At 38.1% G+C, this 23,566-nt stretch overlaps 1 protein-coding gene across 4 annotated transcripts in view; it reads left to right on the forward strand.

The window, feature by feature from the left end:
• Positions 1–11,323, forward strand: part of MTMR6 (myotubularin related protein 6) — a 37,228-nt gene extending 25,905 nt beyond the window's left edge. For all 4 annotated transcript variants that reach the window (XM_057490195.1, XM_036917388.2, XM_057490199.1 and 1 more), the window contains 8 exons: positions 967–1,099; positions 1,812–1,921; positions 2,339–2,464; positions 4,719–4,768; positions 5,176–5,376; positions 7,165–7,296; positions 7,380–7,506; positions 9,137–11,323. In XM_057490195.1, coding sequence (XP_057346178.1) covers positions 967–1,099; positions 1,812–1,921; positions 2,339–2,464; positions 4,719–4,768; positions 5,176–5,376; positions 7,165–7,296; positions 7,380–7,506; positions 9,137–9,397 — 1,140 coding nt within the window. In that variant the 3' untranslated portion in view covers positions 9,398–11,323. The remainder of the gene's footprint in view (positions 1–966; positions 1,100–1,811; positions 1,922–2,338; positions 2,465–4,718; positions 4,769–5,175; positions 5,377–7,164; positions 7,297–7,379; positions 7,507–9,136) is intronic.
• The last annotated feature ends 12,243 nt before the right edge of the window (positions 11,324–23,566 follow it).

A 23,566-nucleotide genomic window follows, 5' to 3' on the forward strand; every position in this document is an offset into this window, starting at 1 on the left:
GTATAATTGACTTCCACACAGAAAATATATCTTTCTTTGATTGTTTTGTTTTATTACTTATATTTAACTCAAGTTTTACTAGTTAAACTCAAGGAGTAATAATGTGGAAGTATTTTAGTATTGAACTCTTAGTAGATACAGCCTAACTGTACTTGTTACTGACCTGGGCCCTGATTTGAATGAAAAGCTACTTTTTATTCCAATTTAGGTTCTGTTTCACTCAAATTCATAAGAATATTTAGTAAATTATAATAATGTGCCATATGAAATTCTAATCAGAAAGAATTAAACATGCCAAATCTTAAGCGAACTTCTGATAGCATTTGATCTAATAACCAAAGACTGTGAGCCTACAGGCAGCCTGTTTTCTCCTTAGAGACCAGCTTACTTTTGGCCCAGTTCTTGGAGGTGTATCAGGCTAGGGGATTACATGCTGTGTCACATACTGTGTCAGCTTCTAGTAATGTTTATGATGGAAGACCTCAAATAATCTGATAGGTATTTGAGATCTGATTTTCAGGGTTCCTGTGGCTTTCTGAATGATCAAGTGCTCCAGGCTTGTTCTGAAGTTAATTCATTCTATAAAAAGGAAAATTCCCCACCTCTGCTCATCTCTGAATCATTTAGGATTAGATAGGAAATATTTCTTTATTTTTTTGAATTTTAAAGTATTGCAAATATATAGAAAACTGACTAAAACATAAGTGAATTAGTTTCATGAATTATTTGTGGGGAACTTCTTGTTTGACCTTTCTATTATGTAACAATCACTTTTTTACTCTGGTATCCTTTACTGTAATAACATGAAATTTTTATTTATTGAAAAATGATAGCATATTCGCTTTTGATGAGTTTCTTTAAGTTAGCTAAAATGTAGTTTATTTCCGTGTTTTCTTGGTGTTTTGGTAAACTAAGTTAAAAGACAAGAGCAATTTGTCTCTAAATTTCTAAAATTTAAAATTTTAGCTGAACGCAATGGCCAACAGAGCAGCTGGGAAAGGTTATGAAAATGAAGACAACTATTCTAATATTAGATTTCAGTTTGTTGGAATTGAAAATATTCATGTCATGCGATCCAGCCTTCAGAAATTATTAGAAGGTAAGATTATTGCTTATTCTTCTAGGCAGCTTTGCCTAATAGAAATATAATGCTAGCATATTATAAAGTTTTAAATTATGTAGTTTTAAATTTTCTAGTAGTCACATTCAAAAAAGTAAATAGTTGAGATTAATTTTAATAAAAAATACCTATTTAATCTATTAACATTGTTAGATTAATCAGTATAAAAATTAGTAATGATATATTTTGTTTTTTCCTTCAAGTCTTAGAAATTGACTAGTGTGTATTTTACATTTACAGCCCATATTTCAAGTATTCAGCAGCCATATTTGGGTAGTGGTACTGTATTGGACAGTACAATTCTAGTAGTTCTATAAAAAATTGCTGTTGTTAGATTCTTGATTAGGCAGTGTGGTGAAGATTAATTTATAATAATATTCCATTTAAATATTAAGGTGCCTTTCCAGTCATGGTGTGAAATTTTAAAAATTAAAATAGACTATTTTTAATTGAACATTTATTTGTGCTGCAGAATTTTTAAAAAAGGAGATTGGAGCTTTTTTTTTAAAACATAAGAAATGACAGGAAAATGTACCAGAAAATTCATTATTGTGCTTCTAATAGCACCTTTTCAGTTATAAAGAGTCTTGCCTATTTATTTTGTCCTCTTCTCTTCTTCCCCAATTCACTCACCTAAAAATACCTTGACTAAGAGAAATGGAGCACTGAAATGTTTTTTCCTTTTTTTCAGTCAATGGTACCAAAGGGCTTTCTGTCAATGATTTCTATTCTGGCTTGGAGAGCTCAGGATGGCTTCGCCATATCAAAGCCATCATGGATGCTGCGATCTTCTTAGCCAAAGTAACTCTTCGTTGCCCAGATTTGGTTTCGGGGTTTATAAGGGTTGGGAAGGAATGGATCTATTCTGTTGGGTGCTGGTTTCTTTTCTAGTCAGATAACTCTTGCTCTCTAATGAGGTTCACTTTAATTTGAGCTTTAAAAATACCATGTAGCACTTAATGTAGGGACTTAAAAAGAAATTCCCAAACACTTAGAAGCAGCATTGTTGTCTTTGTTTTTTGTTTGTTTGCTTTGTGTTTTTGTTGTGTTTTGTCTTGTTTTTCTGGAAATTATGCTGTGACAGCATTATCACTGTGGTCCTAGCTCTTCTTTATAATGCAATACTTGGCTAGTATGACTTTTGAGTCAGTAGAGAAGTTACTGGTTTTTTTTTAAGTGTCTTCTGCTAGAATCTAAGTGTGTGATCTTTCTTTCCAGGCAATAGTGGTTGAAAGTGCAAGTGTGTTGGTGCACTGTTCTGATGGCTGGGACAGGACTTCCCAGGTTTGCTCCCTTGGGTCTCTCTTACTGGATTCCTACTACAGGACAGTCAAAGGGTTCATGGTAAGGAGTTACTTGGCTAGACCAATGGTACTCAGATAGGAGTGATTTTGTCCCCCCAGGAAACATTTGATAATATTAGGAGACAGTTTTGATTTTATATCTAAAGGAAGGGGGACAACTGGCATTTAGCTGCTAGAGGCCCAGCATGCTGCTAAATTTCCTGTCATGCTTGGGACAGCCTGTACCACAGAGGAGTATATGCCCAAAACGTCAGTGGTCCTGAGGCTGAGAAACCTTGAGTTAGACTAATTTCCATTTGTGCCACCTCTTTGACAAAAAGTTCTAGATTTAAAAGTTTTTTTTTTAATGTTGCAGTATCAGTATTTTCTTCCTCATTTTTATCTAGCAAATGTAAGTGATACAGTAAAAGCAAGGCATAAGTAAGAATACTTTAAAGTATATTCTAGAGGAAACTTTCTATTAAAAACTCCTTCATTTGTTGATTGTAATTACATGTTAGGTAGCATGTTTTATGTCTAAAGATTAAATTTCTGGCTGAGCAGATTTTCTGCTTTGTGATGCTAAAGCCTTGGCTGCTGTTTTCTAATTTACATTTTAACTCTTGGTAAGTAAAGTAAATAAAGAGATGGTAGAGAGTTTTCATTAGTTTAGAATTATTAAAATGCAGTGCCATCTTAAATCAAGGAAAGGTTTAACATCACCAGATCCCTTTCAACACCATTATTTTGTGGCGCAAACATACTGAATCTGGGACAGGCCAGTGAAAGCGCTGGTAATATGTTCAGCTTACCTTGAAGGGTGTTAAGATAAGGAATATTTTGTTTGCCTGCTTTAAATATTTTAATGTTTAAGGACTATTTAAAATATTTAAATGTTTTAAAGGCAAATAATATTTGACTTTAACTGTTTGCTAGACATCCAAATGAAATCATGTAATAAATGATCAGGGATACTGATCAGAGCTTCCCAGGCAAATGGAACAATGAGAACAACAGCATAGCTCCTTTAGGTGACTGCAGGTAAAGTGTGACGGACGGAATTCAGGGTGAGTGTTAAGAGTTGAGGGGCTTGGGTACAGAAGATAGAAGGGGGTGAGGGCCTGAGGCAGAGTAGACAAGAATTTGGACTTCACTGTCTTTGGGTAGGGAGAGCCATGAATGGGCTCCAAACAGAGGAAACAGTAACTTGCTTAGCTCTACTTTTTAAAAAAAGATGATTTGCAATCTTGAAGGCGGACGGGGAGTGGGACTAGAGGCCAGGAGACCAGTGTAGAAACTGTCAGGGTAACTCCAGAGAAAAAGAGGGCCAGCACTGAGGCAGTACGTATGAGTGGAAGAGTCAGTACGAACTCACTAATTGGAGGTGGAGTGACAGAGAGGAGTCCTGTTCTAGGGCAATTTCCAGGCTCTGGACTCGGTTGCCAGGATAGGTGGTGCTGTTCACTGAGAAGCAAAATAATTAAGTGTAGTGAGAAACTCAGTTAAGTTTTAGCTTTGGGTGTGTAGAAGAATGGCAGAGAGGCTGCAGTAATACCAGAGGCTCCAGCTTGGAGATCACGTGTCCATGGTTACACAGGTGTGGTAGTGGTGAAGCTAGGGTTTGAACCTATGCAGTGTGACTCCAGAAACTGCATCTTTACCCGTCATGTGGTAGAGCCTCCTGGAGAGATTAAGACAAAAGAGAAGCTGGAAATGGCAGTTTTGACACTGAAAAGAATGTGTTGGTGATTATACAGTCAAATTATAAGGTATATCAAATACTGACAAAAACATGTTTAGATTAGACTGAAAAAAATTAGAAGCCTGTTCAGCAGAGTTCGAGAGAGAAAACAGATGTAGTCCATTCAAGAGATTAGATATCAGCATTTGAATTTGAATATAAACTTCTCAATGGTCTCTTTATCAACCTCAGTCTATCATCCACAATTAACCACTGCTGACATTTTGATTTACATGTTCCTAGCCTTTTTTATATGCGTATATCATCATACATATAAAAATGTAAATGCAGCAGTACCTATAACATGTATTTTTCCCTAAAGTGTAATAAATACAAGTGAAATAATTTAAGTCACAAGACTACTGTATTTCTTTTTATTTAGCATTTTTACTCTTCATTAAACCAGCCTCTAATCCAGGTTCTTGCTACGTTTTGCCTATAATTAAAAAAATTTTATGTTGTGTTTGAAACTGTGTAAGTATAATTCCTATTTTTAAGATAATAGGATTTAATCCACTCTGAACAAAAAGAATTGAAAGTAGTTATAAGATGGGTTTTACTTTTTCTTTCTAAGGTTTTAATAGAAAAGGATTGGATCTCCTTTGGACATAAATTTTCAGACAGGTGAGTCACAATTATATGTGTATGTACTTTGTGAAACTAGAGTACCTAAGTGCTTTCTGTTCTTCATGAACTCACGTATCTGGTGGGAGGTGAGTGTTGTGGTTTCTTGTATTAAGACTGATTAAAGATTTTCTATCTTTTCTCTTCTACTTTGTTAATATTCAGGTCAATTTATCACTTTTTTGTCTGGATTATAGTTAGAAGAGAACAAATCATTTAAAGTTGTGGTTGAAAACGTTACAGGTATAAATTGTTTCAATAAAAGCACATCAGAGTGTTTTTGTGCTAATATAACAATGCTTTAGGATTTTTGGTTTTTTGTATATGTGTTTAAGTTTAATAATATCTGAATAACTGACTTCTTCCAGAGGCATTTTTAAAAGCTCGTACTCTCTGGGGGGGGCTAGGTGTGGCCATTTGGATGGTGACCCAAAGGAAGTCTCACCGGTGTTCACCCAGTTCTTGGAATGTGTGTGGCAGTTGACCGAACAGTTTCCACAAGCCTTTGAATTCAATGAAGCATTTCTTCTTCAGATCCATGAACATATTCATTCATGCCAATTTGGAAACTTCCTTGGAAATTGTCAGAAGGAAAGAGAAGAACTCAAGTAAGACAGTTTGATTAAAATAGGCTCTTTTTTTCTTACTTAAATGAGGTCTAATGTAAATCATAGTTGAACTTAATAAAATATCTTGATAGTATGAAATAGAACTGGATTTTATTGTCAAAATTTTATTGTCTGTATCTGAAGTTAAGTACCCTCTGAAATATCTCTCACATCCTTAGGCAATAGTCAAAGCACATTTCAAAAATTTGTTTTGAAGTATGGCAAACATACAGAGAAGTACTTATAACGTAAGTGTGGAGTTCAATAAATCTTAAACTCATCCACCTATGTAACCAGCACCAAGAACAAGAAACATTATCAATACCCTAGAAACCTTTCCCTGTGTTCCTTTCTAGTCTGAATATATACTTAGAACAGAAAAATCTTTACTGTATTTCATTTACTAGAAAGTATTCATCACTAAGTTTTAAAGTTTGGTAAAAGATTTAAAAACTTCTTGGTTTTAAGGCATGATGAAGCCTTATAGTTCTTATATTTCTAAACAGATAGTTCTTTGGGGAAAATAAATCCTCCTGTGTTGGCTGCAATGTGTCTGTACCTCACACCTGTTCTTCCCTAGCCAGTCTGGGAGTAGGGCTTCCGGCTAAATTTTGATGCAAGGGAGATGTGGGGTAAGGCTATGAGAGGTCCTTTTATATGTGTGTATGTATATATATATATATATATATATATATACATACACACATATATTTTTTTTTAGATTGGGCTTCTGAGTGTACATTTCTTGGAATAGTAAAGAGCAGTTACAGATTCTTGAACATCCAAGTGACATATTAGAGAAGCTAAATCTGGTAGCTTCTAAAACAGCCACATACTCTGAGAGACAAAGGCAGGCAGAGTTGAAAACAGAACTGAGAGCATGTGGAAAATTCTAAAGATGTATGAAGGCAATAGCTACTGAAATAGAGTATGACAGAGATGAACAAATCAGAGTATTACAACTTAGCTCTGTGCTGTAGTCATTCACTGTAGTTTCTCATAACTTGGAGCAGGTGACTTGGAGCACAGGGCTGTTTTAGGAAAAGCTGTTCTTTTCAATTAGTGCCAAACATGCTCATAAGTAGGAAGGTGGTAATAAAAGCACATCTTTCCCTGTACTCTCTCTAAGGGCATACCTATTGGTCATCATAGGGGTTGTAGAAAATGAGCAGATGCTCCACTTCTCTACTTTTCCCCCTGTATGCCTATCTATTTTATGTTTATTTTGTAAATATGTTATCTGAAAGCATTCTACCCTTTGCCCACCTACTTCATCTACTTTTAGATTTGCAGTGTAATTGGCATTTTTTTACTCTGGAATAATGTTCTGGTTTTTCCTAATTCCCTTTTTCTGTGTCCACTCACACTTAAATTTGTCCCTGCTCTCTAATATGTGTCACTATAGCCCAGATAGGAGGCTAAGAGAATGAAGCCAAAGAGGAAGATAATTAAAGCATTTTACTCTGTTTAATGTGTGTGGTGATTTGAAATAAGTGTAACAGAGACCAAGGTCCTGAAATTCTGTGAGTTAAGAGAGGAATCTCAACGTGAATGGTTGTGAGAGAAAATGGTATACCTGTGTTGTGTTCAGGAGACATGGTTTTATTTATTACACGATTGTAAGTGAAAAAGGAGAAAAGAGGATACAGAATTCAGTGACAAGGTGAGGTTAGACCTGAAACAGAAGGGAAAACTAAAGCTCAAATTGATTTGGGAAATAATTGCCTGCTTTATAAAAATGAGTATTGCATTTATGGGAAAGATCTTTGTGTTTCTCATTCCGTTCAGGTTAAAGGAGAAGACTTACTCCCTGTGGCCTTTCCTCCTGGGTGACCAGCAGAGATACGTGAATCCTCTCTACAGCTCCACATCTCAGATAGGTGCAGTTTTGGAGCCAAATACAGTATCTTTCAATTTTAAGTAAGTTGGCATCATTGAGGAATTTACACTTTTTTTCCTCAAATCCAATTTACTGAAAAAAAATTCTTTTTTTTGTCATAAAGGTTTTGGAGAAACATGTACCATCAATTTGATAGAACATTGCATCCGAGGCAGTCTGTGTTTAATGTAATTACGAATATGAATGAGCAAAATAAGCAGTTAGAGAAAGATATTAAAGACTTAGAATCTGTAAGTATACTGAAGTATCTAATGTAATATATTTAGAATGTTAAATCAATTTATTTCCTTACCTGTGTTCTTGTGTAAATTGTTTAAATTGGTGTATATACACATGGTTGCTTTAAAATATGATTTCCTCTACTATGAATAAATTAGTTGGAATTGCTTCCCCTGCATTTTAAAATACATTGAAATATTTGAAGTATACAGAAAAGTAGAGATAAAAACATAATAGCCACCACCTAGCTTTGTGGTATTTTAATTTTTATCATACTTATTTCAGATCTTTCACATTGAAAAAATAAAAAAGAATATAATTTTTGTGTAAGGTATGAAAGTCAATAGGCAACAAAAATGCTCACGTACCCTTCACTCATCTTAAGAAACCATCTGTTTTTAAAATGTATAAAGGTTGTCATACTGTCATACTTTATTTTGCTCAACATTGCTTTGAAATTTATCCATGTTGATGCATGTAGCATTAACTCGTCTGTTTTATTAATAACAACTGTATAACATTCTCTTGTATGAATGTAACAGTCTCTCCATTCAGCTGCTGAATGTTTAAATTCTTTTTAGCTTTGGATTTCCATGATAACAAATGATGTTGAATGACTCTTCATATGTTTGATAGGCATTTGATTTTCCCTTTTATGTGAATGGCCTGTTCAAACCTCTCCTCATTTTTCTGTTGGCATATTTGCCTTTTTCTTACTGATTTGTAAGCATTCTTGATACACCAGACACTAATTCTTTGTTAGTTATATGCATCACAAACAGTTTTGCCCAATCTGTTCGTGTCTTTTCCATTTTATTTATGGTATAGTTTGTATAGGTGTTTTGAATTTTAATGTCGTCAGATTGATCAGTCATAGTGTTTTATGCCTTTTTTTTCTTTTTAAAGAAATCTCTTTCCACCATAAGACTTTCCTATAACCTTCATATATAACCAAGAAATATCCATGAGTACCTATTTTTAAAATCTTACACAGTTGTTATAACTCAGTAAGACGCTTGTCTGCCTCTCGGGCAGGAGTGTTCCTTAGCCCTCCTCAGAGGGGGAAGTCAGGACTGCTTGAGTAAACTGTAGGAGATGTTGTAAGAGGGGCAAGCCCAAGATACAGGTAACAGAAGATCATCTAAAGATCAATCCCAAGGATTTGGAGAGCACTGATACTCTGCACAGATTTTTAAATCTTACATTAAAAAAATTCTGCTGTGTTCACTTAACAAACCAGTGTAGGAAACCACAGAAGCAAGCTCTTGAGGCAGTTCGACCTGTAGGTAAATAAATGTGTGTGTGTGTTGTACAGTTGTGGTTTCAGGGCAGATGTCTCATATACATTTCTTTCATTATAAAATGTTTACTTTCTATACTTTCTAGGTAATATATGCTCTTTTCAGACCCAGTGATCTGCAGTTCAAGTACAATAACAACCATTTTTCATTGCAAAAATTACAAACATTGGATTCTCAGCCATGTCTTATTTATCTGCACTAGATTTTATTAAATTTTTGAGATTTAATTTTGTATTCTATGTAAAGAGAACATTACAAAAACATGCTTTCTCCTTTCATCTAACATTGAACATGTAGCATGTGCAGTTAGTAATTTCTTTCAAATTTGGATTTGTTCTAGAAAATTAAGCAACGTAAGAATAAGCAAACAGATGGAGTTCTCACCAAGGAATTGTTACATCCAGTTCATCCTGAATCACCTACCCTCAACACTTCCTTGTGTTTTAAGGATCAGGCTCTGCTGCCTGTGAATCATGCTCTTCGAACTATAGAGGGCAGCAACCCAGCAGATAATCGTTACAGTGAATATGCTGAAGAGTTTTCCAAACCAGAACCTGCTGTGGTCAGCTTGGAGTATGGTGTGGCAAGAATGACTTGTTAGACTCAGTATTTTCTGGATGGACTGTAGTTCAAGAAATGGATTAATGTGGGAATGCTCTCAGCGTGTGACCAGGGAGAGTTTGTTTAATAATTATCTTAGAAGCTAATAGTTGAAGAAAGGATGATAATAACTGCTCTTGGGAGAGAATAAGTCAGTGTAATTGCATTTTCAGTGAAGAATGACATACAGTTCTTTAAGAAATGAGTGGTAACAGCAAATTTACTCAAAACACGATTTGCACTATATACTAGTGAATTGACATTTCGGTATGACTTACATGTTAATTACAGCCAAACATGAATAGCCTTCCCTAAATATAATTTAATTGCCAGAAAACACAACTTGACGAAGTGGTCCCTTACTTAATAATTGACAGGACATGTGCTTTTGATTATGTAACTATGAGTATTTACATATTTAGCCTATTAGTGATGTTTAATGTTGAAGTGCCATGAAAAATATTTCTGAGAAAGCCTTAAAATCTCAGTATATTCTTTACTCTTAAGGTTTTTAGCCTAGAGTGAGATGTCTTGTTATTCCTTTGGTCAGCCTTGTTTTACTTGTAAAGAACTGTGCTGACGACGTGGCCGGAGCTGCATGCGGCATCACTCCTGTAACACTGCTGATAGAAGTACGTGGTCGTTCATGTGCAGCTCGGTCCACTTCCATATTCAAAATGAATGAAACTGAAGGTTTTATTTGGGTTACAATTTGTTCAGTGCTATATTTGATGGCTTATTATTTACAACTTAGATTATTTGATTTCTTCATATATAAACCCATTTGACTATCTATTATGTATGGATTATTACATTCTGTTGATTCTTATTTTGTGGTTGCTGTTATTCCTTTGATAACTATGTAGGTGAAAGTTCTAAAACTGTACTTGGAAACAATGAAGAGTGCATATATATATTTTTTAACTTCAATCTCTCAGTGAGTTTCTCTTCCTAGAAAAAACTTTGAGTTTACACAAAAATTGTGGGATAAAAAATAAAGGGAAGCACACAGTTTAGATTTTGCTTGGTTGCATGAATTTTAGAGCAGTCATTTCTATGTGGAACATTTTTTTCTTTTAACATAGGAAAAAAAGGAATATCAACAGTAACCTTGTACAAAGTTAATGTTTAACAAAAACAACCTCAATGCTAGGAAGAGTTTCATTTTGCCAAGTTATGTTAACCATTTACTCTGTGTACTGTTACATATCTTTAAATGACAAAAGAGACAGAATCACTTGCAGTGGACATTGTCACCCAGATGACTTTAAAATTAAAGATTTAAGTAACGTTATAGTGGTATGAGGTATGATTCAAGGGTACTAGGAAATCTGCGTAGGATCCTTAATGCTTCTCTTTATTATATTAGATTAGTTTGAATATAAGCAAATCTGTTTTTCAAAAGGAAAAAAAGCTTTATTGTATGAGAGCTTGTCTAATCCTATTTATTTTTTCAATGCTTTCCTGTAACGCATTATGTCATAAGACAAATACGCCTTTTTGAACAGTTAACAGAAATGCGCTATAAAATATAGTTTGTCATTTAGCCAAGCCTATTTCCATGTTTAAGCACTGGGACAGGAAACTTGATCTTTGTGACCACAAATGGAAGCTTTTGTGCCTTGTCACTTGGTTCTGTATATTGACTGTGGTTTTAGAATCTTCCATGGCAGACTTCGTATATTCAGCTCTTTGGTTTATTATCTTAATCTTCACCTTGAGGCATATATATGGGTGTTTATATGCCCACACATGGACTGAAAAATCAGTTAACATCCTAAGTGACCTGTAGGGTGTATGTTGGCAAAAAGCAGAGTGGGTATATGTCTTATAAAATTGGATTAATGTTCTGCATGTTTGGTAATGTACAGCATGTAAATTTTACATGTATTATTTAAAGGTCATTAAATGTTCATGTTTTACTTTGGATGTTTTTTCTCAAGAAGATGAGATCAAATTTTGGTTGGGTTTTTTCTCCCCCTCACCTAGGCAAATGGACCTGTGCATTACACTAATCATAACAGTATAAGGTTTGAGCAAGTTATTTTCAAAAGGTGATTGTTAATAAATAATCACTCTTACATAAATCATTCCCAAAATATTTAAAATAGGCATAATGGGCTAAAAGGCTTATTAGCAGGTATAGTTGATAGGGTCATTACATTTTCCTTTTGCTCTCATTACTTCCCAGAGTTATAATCAGTGTTGTGCCCTTACCAACTTGTTGATGGAAGGCAGTGTCCAATGAGTATGTACATGGATGGTGAAATGTCTCTGCAAAGGTAGATCTGGACGTAAACAGGAGGAAAATGACTTGCAGAGAAGAGTCTAACTTTCTTTGGGGGTCGAAGCTAGGCTAGAAGTAGCTCAGGGAATCTTGGCTAAATAAAGATGGAGGAAGGTCTTCCTGTTTTTGATTTTTAATTCTCTTTATATGGTAGGGGAGCAGGGCAGGAGGTTAGTATCTGGCTAGCCTTTTTTTTTTTTTTTAAGACTATTATTTAAGAGCAATTTTAGGTTCACAGCAAAATTGAGAGGAAGGTCCAGAGATTTTCCATATACTCACTGCCCCATAGCTTCCCCCGTTACCAACATCCTCCACCAGAGTAGGGCATCACCCAAAGGCCATAGCTTCCCTAGGGTAAGCTCACTCTTGGTGTTAGATATTCTGTGGATTGGACAAATGGGTGATGATTCATGGTATCGTACAGAGTATTTTTACTGCCCTAAAAATCCTCTGTGCTCTGCTTATTCATTGCTCCTTCCCCCCAACCCCTGGCGCCCAGGCATCTTTTCACTCTTCATAGTTATACCATTTCCAGGATGTCATGTGGTTGGAATCATGTAGTATGTAGCCTATTCAGATGGGCAATTGGCTTCTTTCACTTAGTAATACTAACTTAAGGTTTCTCCATGTTTTTCCATGGCTTGATATCTCATTTCTTTTTTTAGCCCTGAATAGTATTCCATTCCCTGGACGTACCACAGTTTGTTTTTCCATTCACCTATTGTGGGAAATCTGAGTTGCTTCCAAGTTATGGCAATTACGAATAATGTTGATATAAATATCCATTTGCAGGTTTTTGTGTGGGCAGAAGTTTCCAACTCCTTTGGGTAAACACCAAGGGCCATGATTGCTGGATTGCATGGTATGCTCAGTTTTGAAAGAAAGCACCAATCTGTCTTCCCAAGTGGCTGTGCCGTTTGCATTCCCACCAGCATTAAACATCCTTGCCAGTGTTCAGTGTTGTCATGTTCTGGGTTTTGGCCATTTTAGTAAGTGTGTAACCAGCTTTTTGCCTTTTTTTTTTTTTTTGGCAGAAGGTCAGTTTTAAAATACCAAAGCATTCTATGGTGGATGAAATACCAGTCATCTGCAAAATTTTACAAGCAGTTTCAGACTTTTAACAATGACATCCATTTTCACTAGCCAAGTTTTACCTATTTTATTGGCTGTTCCATGTAGTAGTCCAGTTGGCATTAGCACATCTTGATTAGTTAAAAGTAGAACATACTCTTTTTTTTTTTAAGGTATCATTGATATACAATCTTATGAAGGTTTCACATGAGGAACATTGTGGTTACAACATTCACCCATTTATCAAGTCTCCCCCACTCACACCCCATTGCAGTCACTGTCCATCAGCATAGTAAGATGCTATAGAGTCACTACTTGTCTTCTCTGCTATAGTGCATTCCCCATGACTCCTGTACATTATGTGTGCTAAGCATAATGCAACTTAATCCCCTTCTCCCTCCCTCCCCACCCACTCTCCCCACCGCTCTCCTTTGGTAACCACTAGTCCCTTCTTGGAGTCTGCGAGTCTGCTGCTGTTTTGTTCCCTCAGTTTTGCTTTGTTGTTATACTCCAAAAATGAGTGAAATTATTTGGTACTTGTCTTTCTCTACCTGGTTTATTTTACTGAGCATAATACCCTCTAGCTCCATCCATGTTGTTGCAAATGATAGGATTTGTTTTCTTTTTATGGCTGAATAATATTCCATTGTGTATATGTACCAAGTCTTTATCCATTCATCTATTGACGGACACTTAGGTTGCTTCCATGTCTTGGCTATTGTAAATAGTGCTGCAGTAAACATAGGGGTGCATATGTCTTTTCGAATCTGAGAACTTGTTTTCTTTGGGTAAATTCCTAGGAGTGTGATCCCCAGGTCAAATGGTATTTCTATTTTTAGTTTTTTGAGGAACCTACATATTGCTTTCCACAATGGTTGAACTAATTTACATTCCCACCAGCAGTGTAGGAGGGTTCCCCTTTCTCCACATCCTCACCAGCATTTGTTGTTTCTAGTCTTTTCAATGCTGGCCATCCTGACTGGTGTGAGGTAGTATCTCATTGTGGATTTAATTTGCATTTCCCTGGTAATTAGCAATGTGGAGCATCTTTTCATGTGCCTGTTGGCCATCTGAATTTCTTCTTTGGAGACGTGTCTGTTCAGATCCTCCACCCATTTTTTAATAAGGTTATTTCCTTTTTGGGTGTTAAGGCATGTGAGTTCTTTATATATAATTTTGGATGTTAACCCCTTATTGGATATGTTGTTTACGAATATATTCTCCCATTCTGTAGGGTGCCTTTTTCTACTGGTGGTGTCCTTTGCTGTACAGAAGCTTTTTAGTTTGATATAGTCCCATTTATTCATTTTTGCTTTTGTTTCCCTTGCTTGAGGAATTGTGTTCAGGAAAGAATTGCTCATGTTTGTATTCAAGAGATTTTTGCCCAAGAGTTTAATGGTTTCATGACTTAGATGCAGGTCTTTGATCCATTTTGAGTTTACTTTGGTGTATGAACTTGGACAATAATCCAGTTCCATTCTCTTACATGTAGCTGTCCAGTTTTGCCAATACCAGTTGTTGAAGAGGCTGTTATTTCCCCATAGTATGTCCATGGCTCCTTTATCATTTATTAATTGGCCGTATATATTTAGGTATATATCAGGGCTCTCTATTCTGTTCCATTGATCCATGGGTCTATTCTTGTGCCAGTACCAAACTGTTTTGATTGCTGTGTCTTTGTAGTAGAGCTTGAAGTCGGGGGGTGTAATCCCACCAGCTTTTATTCTTCCTTCTCAGAATTGCTTTGGCTATTCAGGGCCTTTTGTGGTTCCATATGAATTTTAGAACTATTTGTTCTAGTTAGTTGAATGCTGTTGGAATTTTGATAGGGACTGCATTGAATCTGTAGATTGCTTTAGGCAGGATGGCCATTTTGACAATATTAATTCTTCCGATCCATGAGCACAGGATGTATTTCCATTTATTGGTGTCTTTAATTTCTCTCATGAATGTCTTGTAGTTTTCAAGGTATACATCTTTTACCTCCTTGGTTAGGCTTATTTCTAGGTATTTTATTCTTTTTGATGCAATTGTAAATGGAATTGTTTTCCTGATTTCTCTTTCTGCTAGTTCATCATCAGTATATAGGAATCCAACAGATTTCTGTGTATTAATTTTGTATCCTGCAACTTTGCTGAATTCAGTTATTCTAGTAGTTTTGGGGTGGATTCTTTGGGGTTTTTTATGTACAATATCATGTCATCTGCAAACAGTGACAGTTTAACTTCTTCCTTACCAATCTGGATGCCTTGTATTTCTTTGTGTTGTCTGATTGCCGTGGCTAGGACCTCCAGTACTTTGTTGAATAAAAGTGGGGAAAGTGGGCATCCTTGTCCTGTTTTGATCTTAGAGGAAGAACTTTCAGCTTTTTGCTGTTGAATATGATGTTGGCTGTGGGTTTGTCATATATGACCTTTATTATGTTGAGGTACTTGCCCTCTATACCCATTTTGTTGAAAGTTTTTATCATGAATGGATGTTGAATTTTGTCAAATCCTTTTTCAGCATCTGTTGAGATGATCATGTGATTTTTGTCCTTTTTGTTGATGTGGTGTCTGATGTTGATGTGTTTTCAAATATTGTACCATCTTTGCATCCCTGGGATGAATCCCACTTGATCATGATGGATGATCTTTTTGATGTATTTTTGAATTTGGTTTGTTATTATTTGTTAAGTATCTGTGCATCTATGTTCATCAGGGATATTGGTCTGTAATTTCTGTTTTTATGGTGTCTTTGCCTGGTTTTGGTATTAGAGTGATGCTGGCTTCATAGAATGAGTTTGGAAGTATTCCCTCCTCTTCTACTTTTTGGAAAACTTTTTAAGGAGGGTGGGTATTAGGTCTTCTCTAAATGTTTGATAAAATTCAGCAGTGAAACATTCTGGTCCAGGGATTTTGTTCTTAAGTAGTTTTTTGATTACCAATTCAATTTCATTTGTTTGTAATTGGTCTGTTCAGATTTTCTGTTTCTTCTTGGATCAGTCATGGAAAGTTGTATATTTCTGGAAAGTTGTCCATTTCTCCTAGTTTATTCAATTTGTTAGCATATAATTTTTCATAGTACTCTATAATAAGTTTTTGTATTTCTGTGGTGTCCACAGTGATTTTTCCTTTCCCATTTCTTACTCTGTTTATGTGTGTACATGCTCTTTTTATTTTTTGATAAGTTTGACTAAGGACTTATCTATTTTTATTTATTTTCTGGAAGAACCAGCTCCGGATTTCATTGATTCTTTCTATTGTTTATCTTCTTAATTTTATTTATTTCTGCTCTGATCTTTATTATGTCCCTCTTTCTATTGATTTCGGGCCTCATTTGTTCTTCTTTTTCTAGTTTCATTAATTGCGAGTTTAGACTGTTCATTTGGGATTATTCTTTTTCTTGAGGTAACCTGTATTGCAATATACTTTCTTCTTAGAACTGTCTTCACTGTGTCCCACAGATTTTTGGGGTGTTGAGTTGTTGTTTTCATTTGTCTCAATATATTGCTTGATTTCTGTTTTTATTTGGTCATTGACCTATTGATTTTTAGGAGGATGTTGTTAAGCCTCCATGTGTTTGTGGGCTTTTTTGTTTTCTTCATGTAATTTATTTCTACTTTCATACCTTTGAGGCCCAAGAAGCTGGTTGGTACAATTTCAATCCATCTGAATTTACTGAGGTTCTTTTTGTGGCCTAGTATATGATCTATTCTTGAAAATGTTCCATGTGCACTTGAGAAGAATGTGTATCTTGTTGCTTTTGGGTGGAGTGTTCTGTAGATGTCTGTTAGGTCCAACTGATCTAATGTTTTGTTCAGTGCCTCTGTCTCCTTACTTACTTTCTGTCTGGTTGATCTGTCCTTTGGAATGAGTGGTGTGTTGAGGTCTCCTAAAATGAATGCGTTGCATTCTATCTCCCCCTTTAATTCTGTTAGTATTTGTTTCACATATGTAGGGTGCATAGATATTTATAATGGTTATATCCTCTTGTTGGACTGACCCCTTTATCAGTATGTAATGTCCTTCTTTGTCTCTTGTTACCGTCTTTGTTTTGAACTCTATTTTGTCTGATACAAGTATTGCAACTCCTACTTTTTTCTCTATATTATTTGCATGAAATATCTTTATCCATCCCTTCACTTTTAGTCTGTGTATGTCTTTGCATTTGAAGTGAATCTCTTCTAGGCATCATATAGATGGGTCTTCCTTTTTTATACATTCTGTAACTCTATGTCTTTTGATTAGTCTACTCAGACCATTTACATTTAGGGTGATTATCGATAGATAAGTACTTATTGCTATTGCAGGCTTTAGATTTGTGGTTACCAAAGGTTCAAGGGTAGATTCTTTACTATCTAACAGTCTAACTTAATGCACTTAGTATGCTATTTCAATTCAACATTCAGACAATGGAAAGGTTCTTTTTTTCCCCTTCCCTTCTTTTTCTTCCTCCTCCACTCTTTATGTATTAGGTTCATATTCTGTACTCTCTGTGTATCCCTTGGCTGACTATGTGGATAGTTGATTGAATTTTACATTTGCTTAGTAATTAATTGGTCTACTTCCTTTACTGTGATTTTATTTTCTCTGGTGACAGCTATTTAGCCTTAGGAGTACTTCCATCTGTAGCAGTCCCTCCAAAATACACTATAGAGACAGTTTGTGGGAGGTAAATTCCCTCAAATTTTGCTTATCTGGAAATTGTTTAATCCCTCCTTCAAATTTAAATGATAAATCTAACTTTTAGAGTATTCTTGGTTGGAGGACCTTCTGTTTCATTGCATTAAATACATCATGCCACTCCCTTCTGGCCTGTAAGGTTTCTGCTGAAAAGTCTGATGATAGCCTGATGGGTTTTCCTTTGTATGTAGTCTTTGTTCTCTCTCTGACTGCTTTTAATAGTCTGTCCTTGTCTTTGATCTTTGCCATTTTAATTATTATATGTCTTGGTGTTGTCTTCCTTGGGTTCCTTGTGTTGGGAGATTTGTTCACTTCCATGGCCTGAGAGACTATTTCCTTTGTTTTCAGCAATTATTTCTTCAAAGACACTTTCTATCCCCTTTTCTCTCCCTTCTTCTGGTACCCCTATAGTGCAGATATTGTTCTGTTTGGATTGGTCACACAGTTCTCTCAATATTCTTTCATTCCTAGAGATCCTTTTTTTCTCTCTATGCCTCAGCTTCTTTGTATTCCTGTTCTCTAATTTCTATTCCATTTGCTGTCTCCTCTACTTAATCTAATCTGCTTTTAAATCCCTCTAGTGTATGTTTCATTTCAGATACTGTGTATTTTTCAGTTTCTCTTTCTTGAAGTCCTCCCTGAGGTCTTGTATTTATTTTTTTGGTATCTCTATGAGCGTGTTTATGATTTTTATTTTGAAATCTTTGTCAGGAAGATTGTTCATTTCATTTTCACTTAGCTCTCTTTCTGGTGTTTGAGAGACTTTGGTTTGTACCAGGTTCTTTTGTCATTTAATATTCCTAATGATTACTTGAAATAATAACTTTCTGTTGGCAGTGCCCTCTAGTGCCCAGAAGCTCTACTCTCTCGAGCTGCCCAGCCATTGGAGCAATGGCAGGGGTCTCAGACGATTGGCACCGGTGCCTGCTGGGAGGAAAGAACTCTTTCCTGCTTCCTGGCCGCAGTACCTGCCTCCACTGCCGGGGCCAGTGGGCCAGGCATGCAGGGAGTAGCCTCTATGCTGTGCCCTTGTAGCTGCCATAGACGGGGCTGCCCTCCAGCTGGTCTGATGCAGTTGGGGTTGCAGCAGGTCTGCAAACCAGTGCTGGCTGGGAGGAAGGAGCAGCAGGCTGTGTATCACAGTGGGGGGCCTTGGCGCTGTAAAATACCTATCTGTAAGTGGGAGTGAGAAACAGCTGGGGGGTGGAGCGTGTGAAGCTCCCGAAAGTTCCCAACCCGCTGGGCTGAGTGTGCCGGGACAACTTTGTTCGCCTGTCCTTTCTCCTGAGCAGCAAACTCTGTGTAATCCTTGTCCCTTTAGTGCCCCTCTCTCTATTGGGAAGTCTTTCAACATGCCCACTTTTCTTTTGTCCTGGAGTGGTCGGTTGTGGGTACCTGTTCTGCACAAGCAGCTGGAATCTCAGTCTTTCCGAGTATTCTGCCTGTCTTTGCTTTCCAATCCTTTGATCTCCAGAGCACCATGTAATGTGGGTTCGTGCTCCCCGAGCAGATGTCCAGGGGTGGGTACTTAGCAGTCCTGGGCTTCTACTCCCTCTCTGCTCTGTTTCTCTTCCTCCCAACAGGGAGCTGAGGTAGGGGGAGGGCTTGGGTCCTGCTGGATCACAACTTTCCTACTTTACCCTTTTCCGTGGGGTCTCTTTTCCCCAGATGTAAGCTGTCTCTTGCAGTCTTCTTTCTGGTTGCTCTTTCAGGACTAGCTGTATTTGCTGTATTTTCATGTTATATGTGGTTTTGGGAGGAGGTTTCTGCCTCATCTCTCATGCTGCCATCTTGTTTAATCAGAACCTAATCCTTAAAAATACCTATCTGTAAGTGGGAGTGAGAAACATTTGTTTTAAATCACGGAGAGTTTGGGCTCTTTTTTACTGTAGCATAACCTAATCCATCCTGAGTGATGAAACTCTTAGCATCTCTAATAAGCTAAAAATTCTCTGATTTGATCACCTTTATTTTTCCATTTATTTGCTGGCATTCTTTAAAGAAATGCTTTCCCTCATCTAATGGGAAAATTCTTCTAAGAAAGGCATGGTAATTGCTTAATTCTTCTCTTTTAATCACTAATTTTCGGAGTAAGGAGTTGTAATAGTCACCTCGAAAAACTCCTCCATCTTCCCTGCCATTCGTAGCCATTTTCCTTTTCTTTTTTCAGTTTCTTTTCTGAGTTTTTTTCCTGAGTTCTTTCTTCAAAAAAAAAAAAAACCTGTTTGTCCATTTCTATTCTGAGTTTTTGAATTTATGATTACTTATCATTTATCATATTAGCACTCACTTTTTTACTTATATTTTAATGCATGTGTTAGTATTGCTACAGTTTGCCTTTGTAGCCTATCTCTTTGGGGTTTCATCTGCTGAAAAGTTTTAATTCTCATTTTTTGTTTTCTCCTTTTTCATATGGATGCTTATTTTTGTTTGTTTTGTTTTTTGTTTTCTATTCTTGAGTGTTTGTCTTGGAGTTTCCTGGACCAGTTGTATGTCATAGGTGATCCTGTGCGGAATGAAGGAGTTAGCGTGTTTTAACAAGGTTTCTTAACTGAACAGCTTCCTCTTCTGTTTCTGTAGTGAAGTACAGCTACTTTCTTTCTTTCTTTTTTATTTTGGTATCATTAATCTACAATTACATGAGGAACATTATGTTTACTAGGCTCTCCCCTTCACCAAGTCCCCCCCACAAACCCCATTAGAGTCACTGTCCATCAGTGTAGTAAGATGCTGTAGAATCACTACTTGTCTTCTCTGTGTTGCACAGCAATCGTAAGGCCCCCTTTTGAAGTACAGTTTCTTTTAACAGGTGGTGCCTTTGTCTCCTGATTCATATTATCTTGTCTTTCTAAGAGGCTTATCTTTAGCTGTCTTCTTTCCCAATAATGCCACCATTCAAGAGTCTTCCTTTCACCAAAAAGTAACTGTCTTCCTAAGATTTCCACATCCATTTCAAGTCCCTTCTTTTCTGACTTGACAGTTTCAGATCCAGTGTTGCTATTTAATCAGTTAGAAAGGGGTTATCTATGGGGATGGACTCCAGTTGACGTTAACTGTCCGTTCCCCACAGAACCTTCTTGCATGCCCTTCTGTTCATTTTCCACCTGAGGCTCAGGTGTGGACTGTGGAAGCTGGAACCAACCCTGCTGGTTTCTAATCTTTATTTCCCCGGTTGCATTTAAATTGAAACTTATAAAATTCTCTGACTTGCAGTTATGCTGCAAGGGTGTGCCGAGGCTGACTTAATTTGTCCTCTCTATTGATGTGTCAGGTTGTGTTAATGAATATGGAAATTCTAACAGGAGTAATTAGACCCTAGGGCAGCAAGGGTCAAGTGGTGGCACTCAACTGCCAAAGGCAAGGTGGGTGAGATTACTGTAATGGACATCAGGGTCCAAGTGGCGGTCAGAATAGTCTCACAAGGGTGTCTGGTGTTGGCAAATTGATAATGGTCTCTCTAGAAGTGAAATAGATCGGAAACCTACTAAATCTTTACTTGCACTGTATTAACAGAAAGGTTCTAGGTCAAGTGAAGAAAAGTTTAACAATCATAAAAATGGGAGAATCACAGCCTCTCAATTCCCAAACATGAGTCAGTTTACAAACTCAGAACCCCTTGAATGAAGGGAAGGCTGGTCCCCATGAGGAAGGAACCCCAAAATTTATACTTTGAATCTTTCTCTGAGGCTTCTCCAAAACGACTTACAGCCTTTTACCAAGATAACTGTGCACTGGGGAAAAGGAAATAATCAGACCTTTCAAAAACTCCTGGACGCAGGCTCTCAACTGACACATTCCAAAAGACCCAGTATCACTCTGTCTTCCAGGCAGAGTTGGGGCTTAGGAGTTCAGGTGATCGATGGGGTTCTAGCACAGGTCTACCTCACAGTGGGGCCAGTGGGGCCCCAAACCATCCTGTGGTTATTTCCCCAGTTCTGGAACTCATAACTGGAACAGCCATATTCAGCAGCTGGCAGAATCCCACACTGGTTCCCTGACCCGTTGAGTGAGAGTTATTATGGTGGGAAAGGCCACGTGGAAGCCACTAGACCTACTCTACCTGGGAAAATAGTAAACACAAGCACTACTGCATTCCTGGATGGATCTGCCCCATCAAGGACGTGAAAGATGTGGGGGTGGTGATTTCTACTACATCCCATTCACCTTGCTTACTGGCCTGTGCAGAAGACAGATGGGCCTTGGAGAATGGCAGTAGATTATTGTAAACTTGACCAGGTGGTGACTCCAGTTGTAGCTGCTGTACCAGATATGTTTTCATTGCTTAGGCAAATGAACGTCCCTGTTATCTGGTGTGCAGCTGGCAGCTGGAAAATGCCTTTTTTTATTTTTTAGTGCCTTGTGAGCTAAGACCACCAGAAGTTTGCTCTCAGCTGGAAGGCCAGCAACACACTTTCACTGGCCTACCCTGGGTTCTATCAGCTCCTTAGCCTACGTCATGATTTAGCTTGCAGACATCTCGATCACCTTTCCCCTCCACAAGATGTCACACCAGTCCGTTGCGTTGATGACATTATCCTGAATCGAACTCGCTGCATTATGTCGAGCAAGAAGGAGTAACTAGCCTTACTGGTAACACATTTGTGAGCCAGAGGGTGGGAAATAAATGTGACAAAAATTCAGGGATCTTCCAATTCAGTGAAATTTCTGGAAGCCCAAGGGTATGGGATATGCCGAGATACTCTTTTAAGGCAAAAAACAGTCGCTGCATCTGGCCCCTCCTACAATGTAAAAGGGGCACAATGTGGTCCTCTTTGAGTTATGGAGGCACCATAGTCCTCATTCAGGTGTGTTGCACCAGGCCATTTGCTGATTGACCCAAAAAGCTGCCAGTTTTGAGTGGGTCCCAGAACAGGAGAAGGCTCTGCAACAGGTCCATGCCTCTTGGGCCATGTGGTCCAGCAGCTCCAAGAGTGCTTGAAGTGGCAGTGGCAGGTAGAGCTGCTGTTTGTGGTGTTTTGCAGGCTTCTTGTAGGTGAACCTTAGCACAGGTCCTTAGGATTTTGGGGAGAAGTCCTTTCATCCTCCGCAGGTAACTACTCTCCTTTTGAGAAACAACTCTTGGCCTGTTACTGGTCCTTGGTGAAGACTGAATGCAGGCCCATAGGCCACCAGTTATCATTAACCTGAGGGGACCATCATGAACCGAGTGTTATCTGACCCCCTAAGCCATCAAGTTGGAGGTGCACAGTAGGACTCTGTTGTGAAATGGAAGTGGTGTATATGGGCAGGGCCCAGGCACCCCTTAAGGCACAGGTGAAGTTACGTGAAGAAGTGGCCCAAATGCCCATAATTCCCGCTGGTGCCGCACCGCCGTCCCCTCTTCCCCAGCCTGCACCTATGGCCTCATGCGGACTTTCTATAATCAGTTGACAGAGGGAGAGAGGACTCGGGTCTGGCCTACAGGTGTTTTTGTACGATAAGCCGGTACCACCTGCAAGTGGACAGCTGCGGCACTGCAAGCCCTCCCTGGGACATCCCTAGACAGCGGTGAAGGGAATCCCAGTGGCGGAACTCTGAGTCGTGCGCCCGGTTGTGCGTTCCTGCTTGGAAGGAGAAATGCCAGCTGTGTGATTATATGCTGATTCACGGGCTACAGGATGGAGCATGGATGGGAAGGAGCATGACTGGAAAATTGATGACAGAAATTTAGAACTCCCTGGGAAAAAATGTGAAGATATTTGTGTCCCATGTGGATTGTCACCAAAAGGTGACCTCAGCAGAGGAGGACCCGTTCTGTGGATATAGGCAGCCTTTTCCCACGCCACCCCATCACCACCCAATGGACTCATGAACAAAGTGGCCGTGGCGGTGGGGATAGAAGTTATTCACGGGCTCAGCAACATGGACTCCCATCCACCAAGGGTGACCTGCTGGTGACTGCTGGTGAGTGCCTAAGGTACCAGCAGCAGAGACCAGGATAATCTCTGAGACGGCACTATACCCCGGGGTGAGCCGCCAGCTGCCTCGTGGCAGGTTGACCATGTTGGACCGCTTCTGTCATGGAAGAGGCGGCATTTTGTTCTTACTGAATAGACACTCTGGGTACAGATACGCCTTCCTCACATGCAGCCACCACTGTGGGCTTAGAGAGTGCCTTATTCGTCATTGTGGCATCCCGTACAGCATC

Source organism: Manis pentadactyla, chromosome 2 (assembly GCF_030020395.1).
Source record: "Manis pentadactyla isolate mManPen7 chromosome 2, mManPen7.hap1, whole genome shotgun sequence".
NCBI classification, from domain to species: Eukaryota; Metazoa; Chordata; class Mammalia; order Pholidota; family Manidae; genus Manis; species Manis pentadactyla.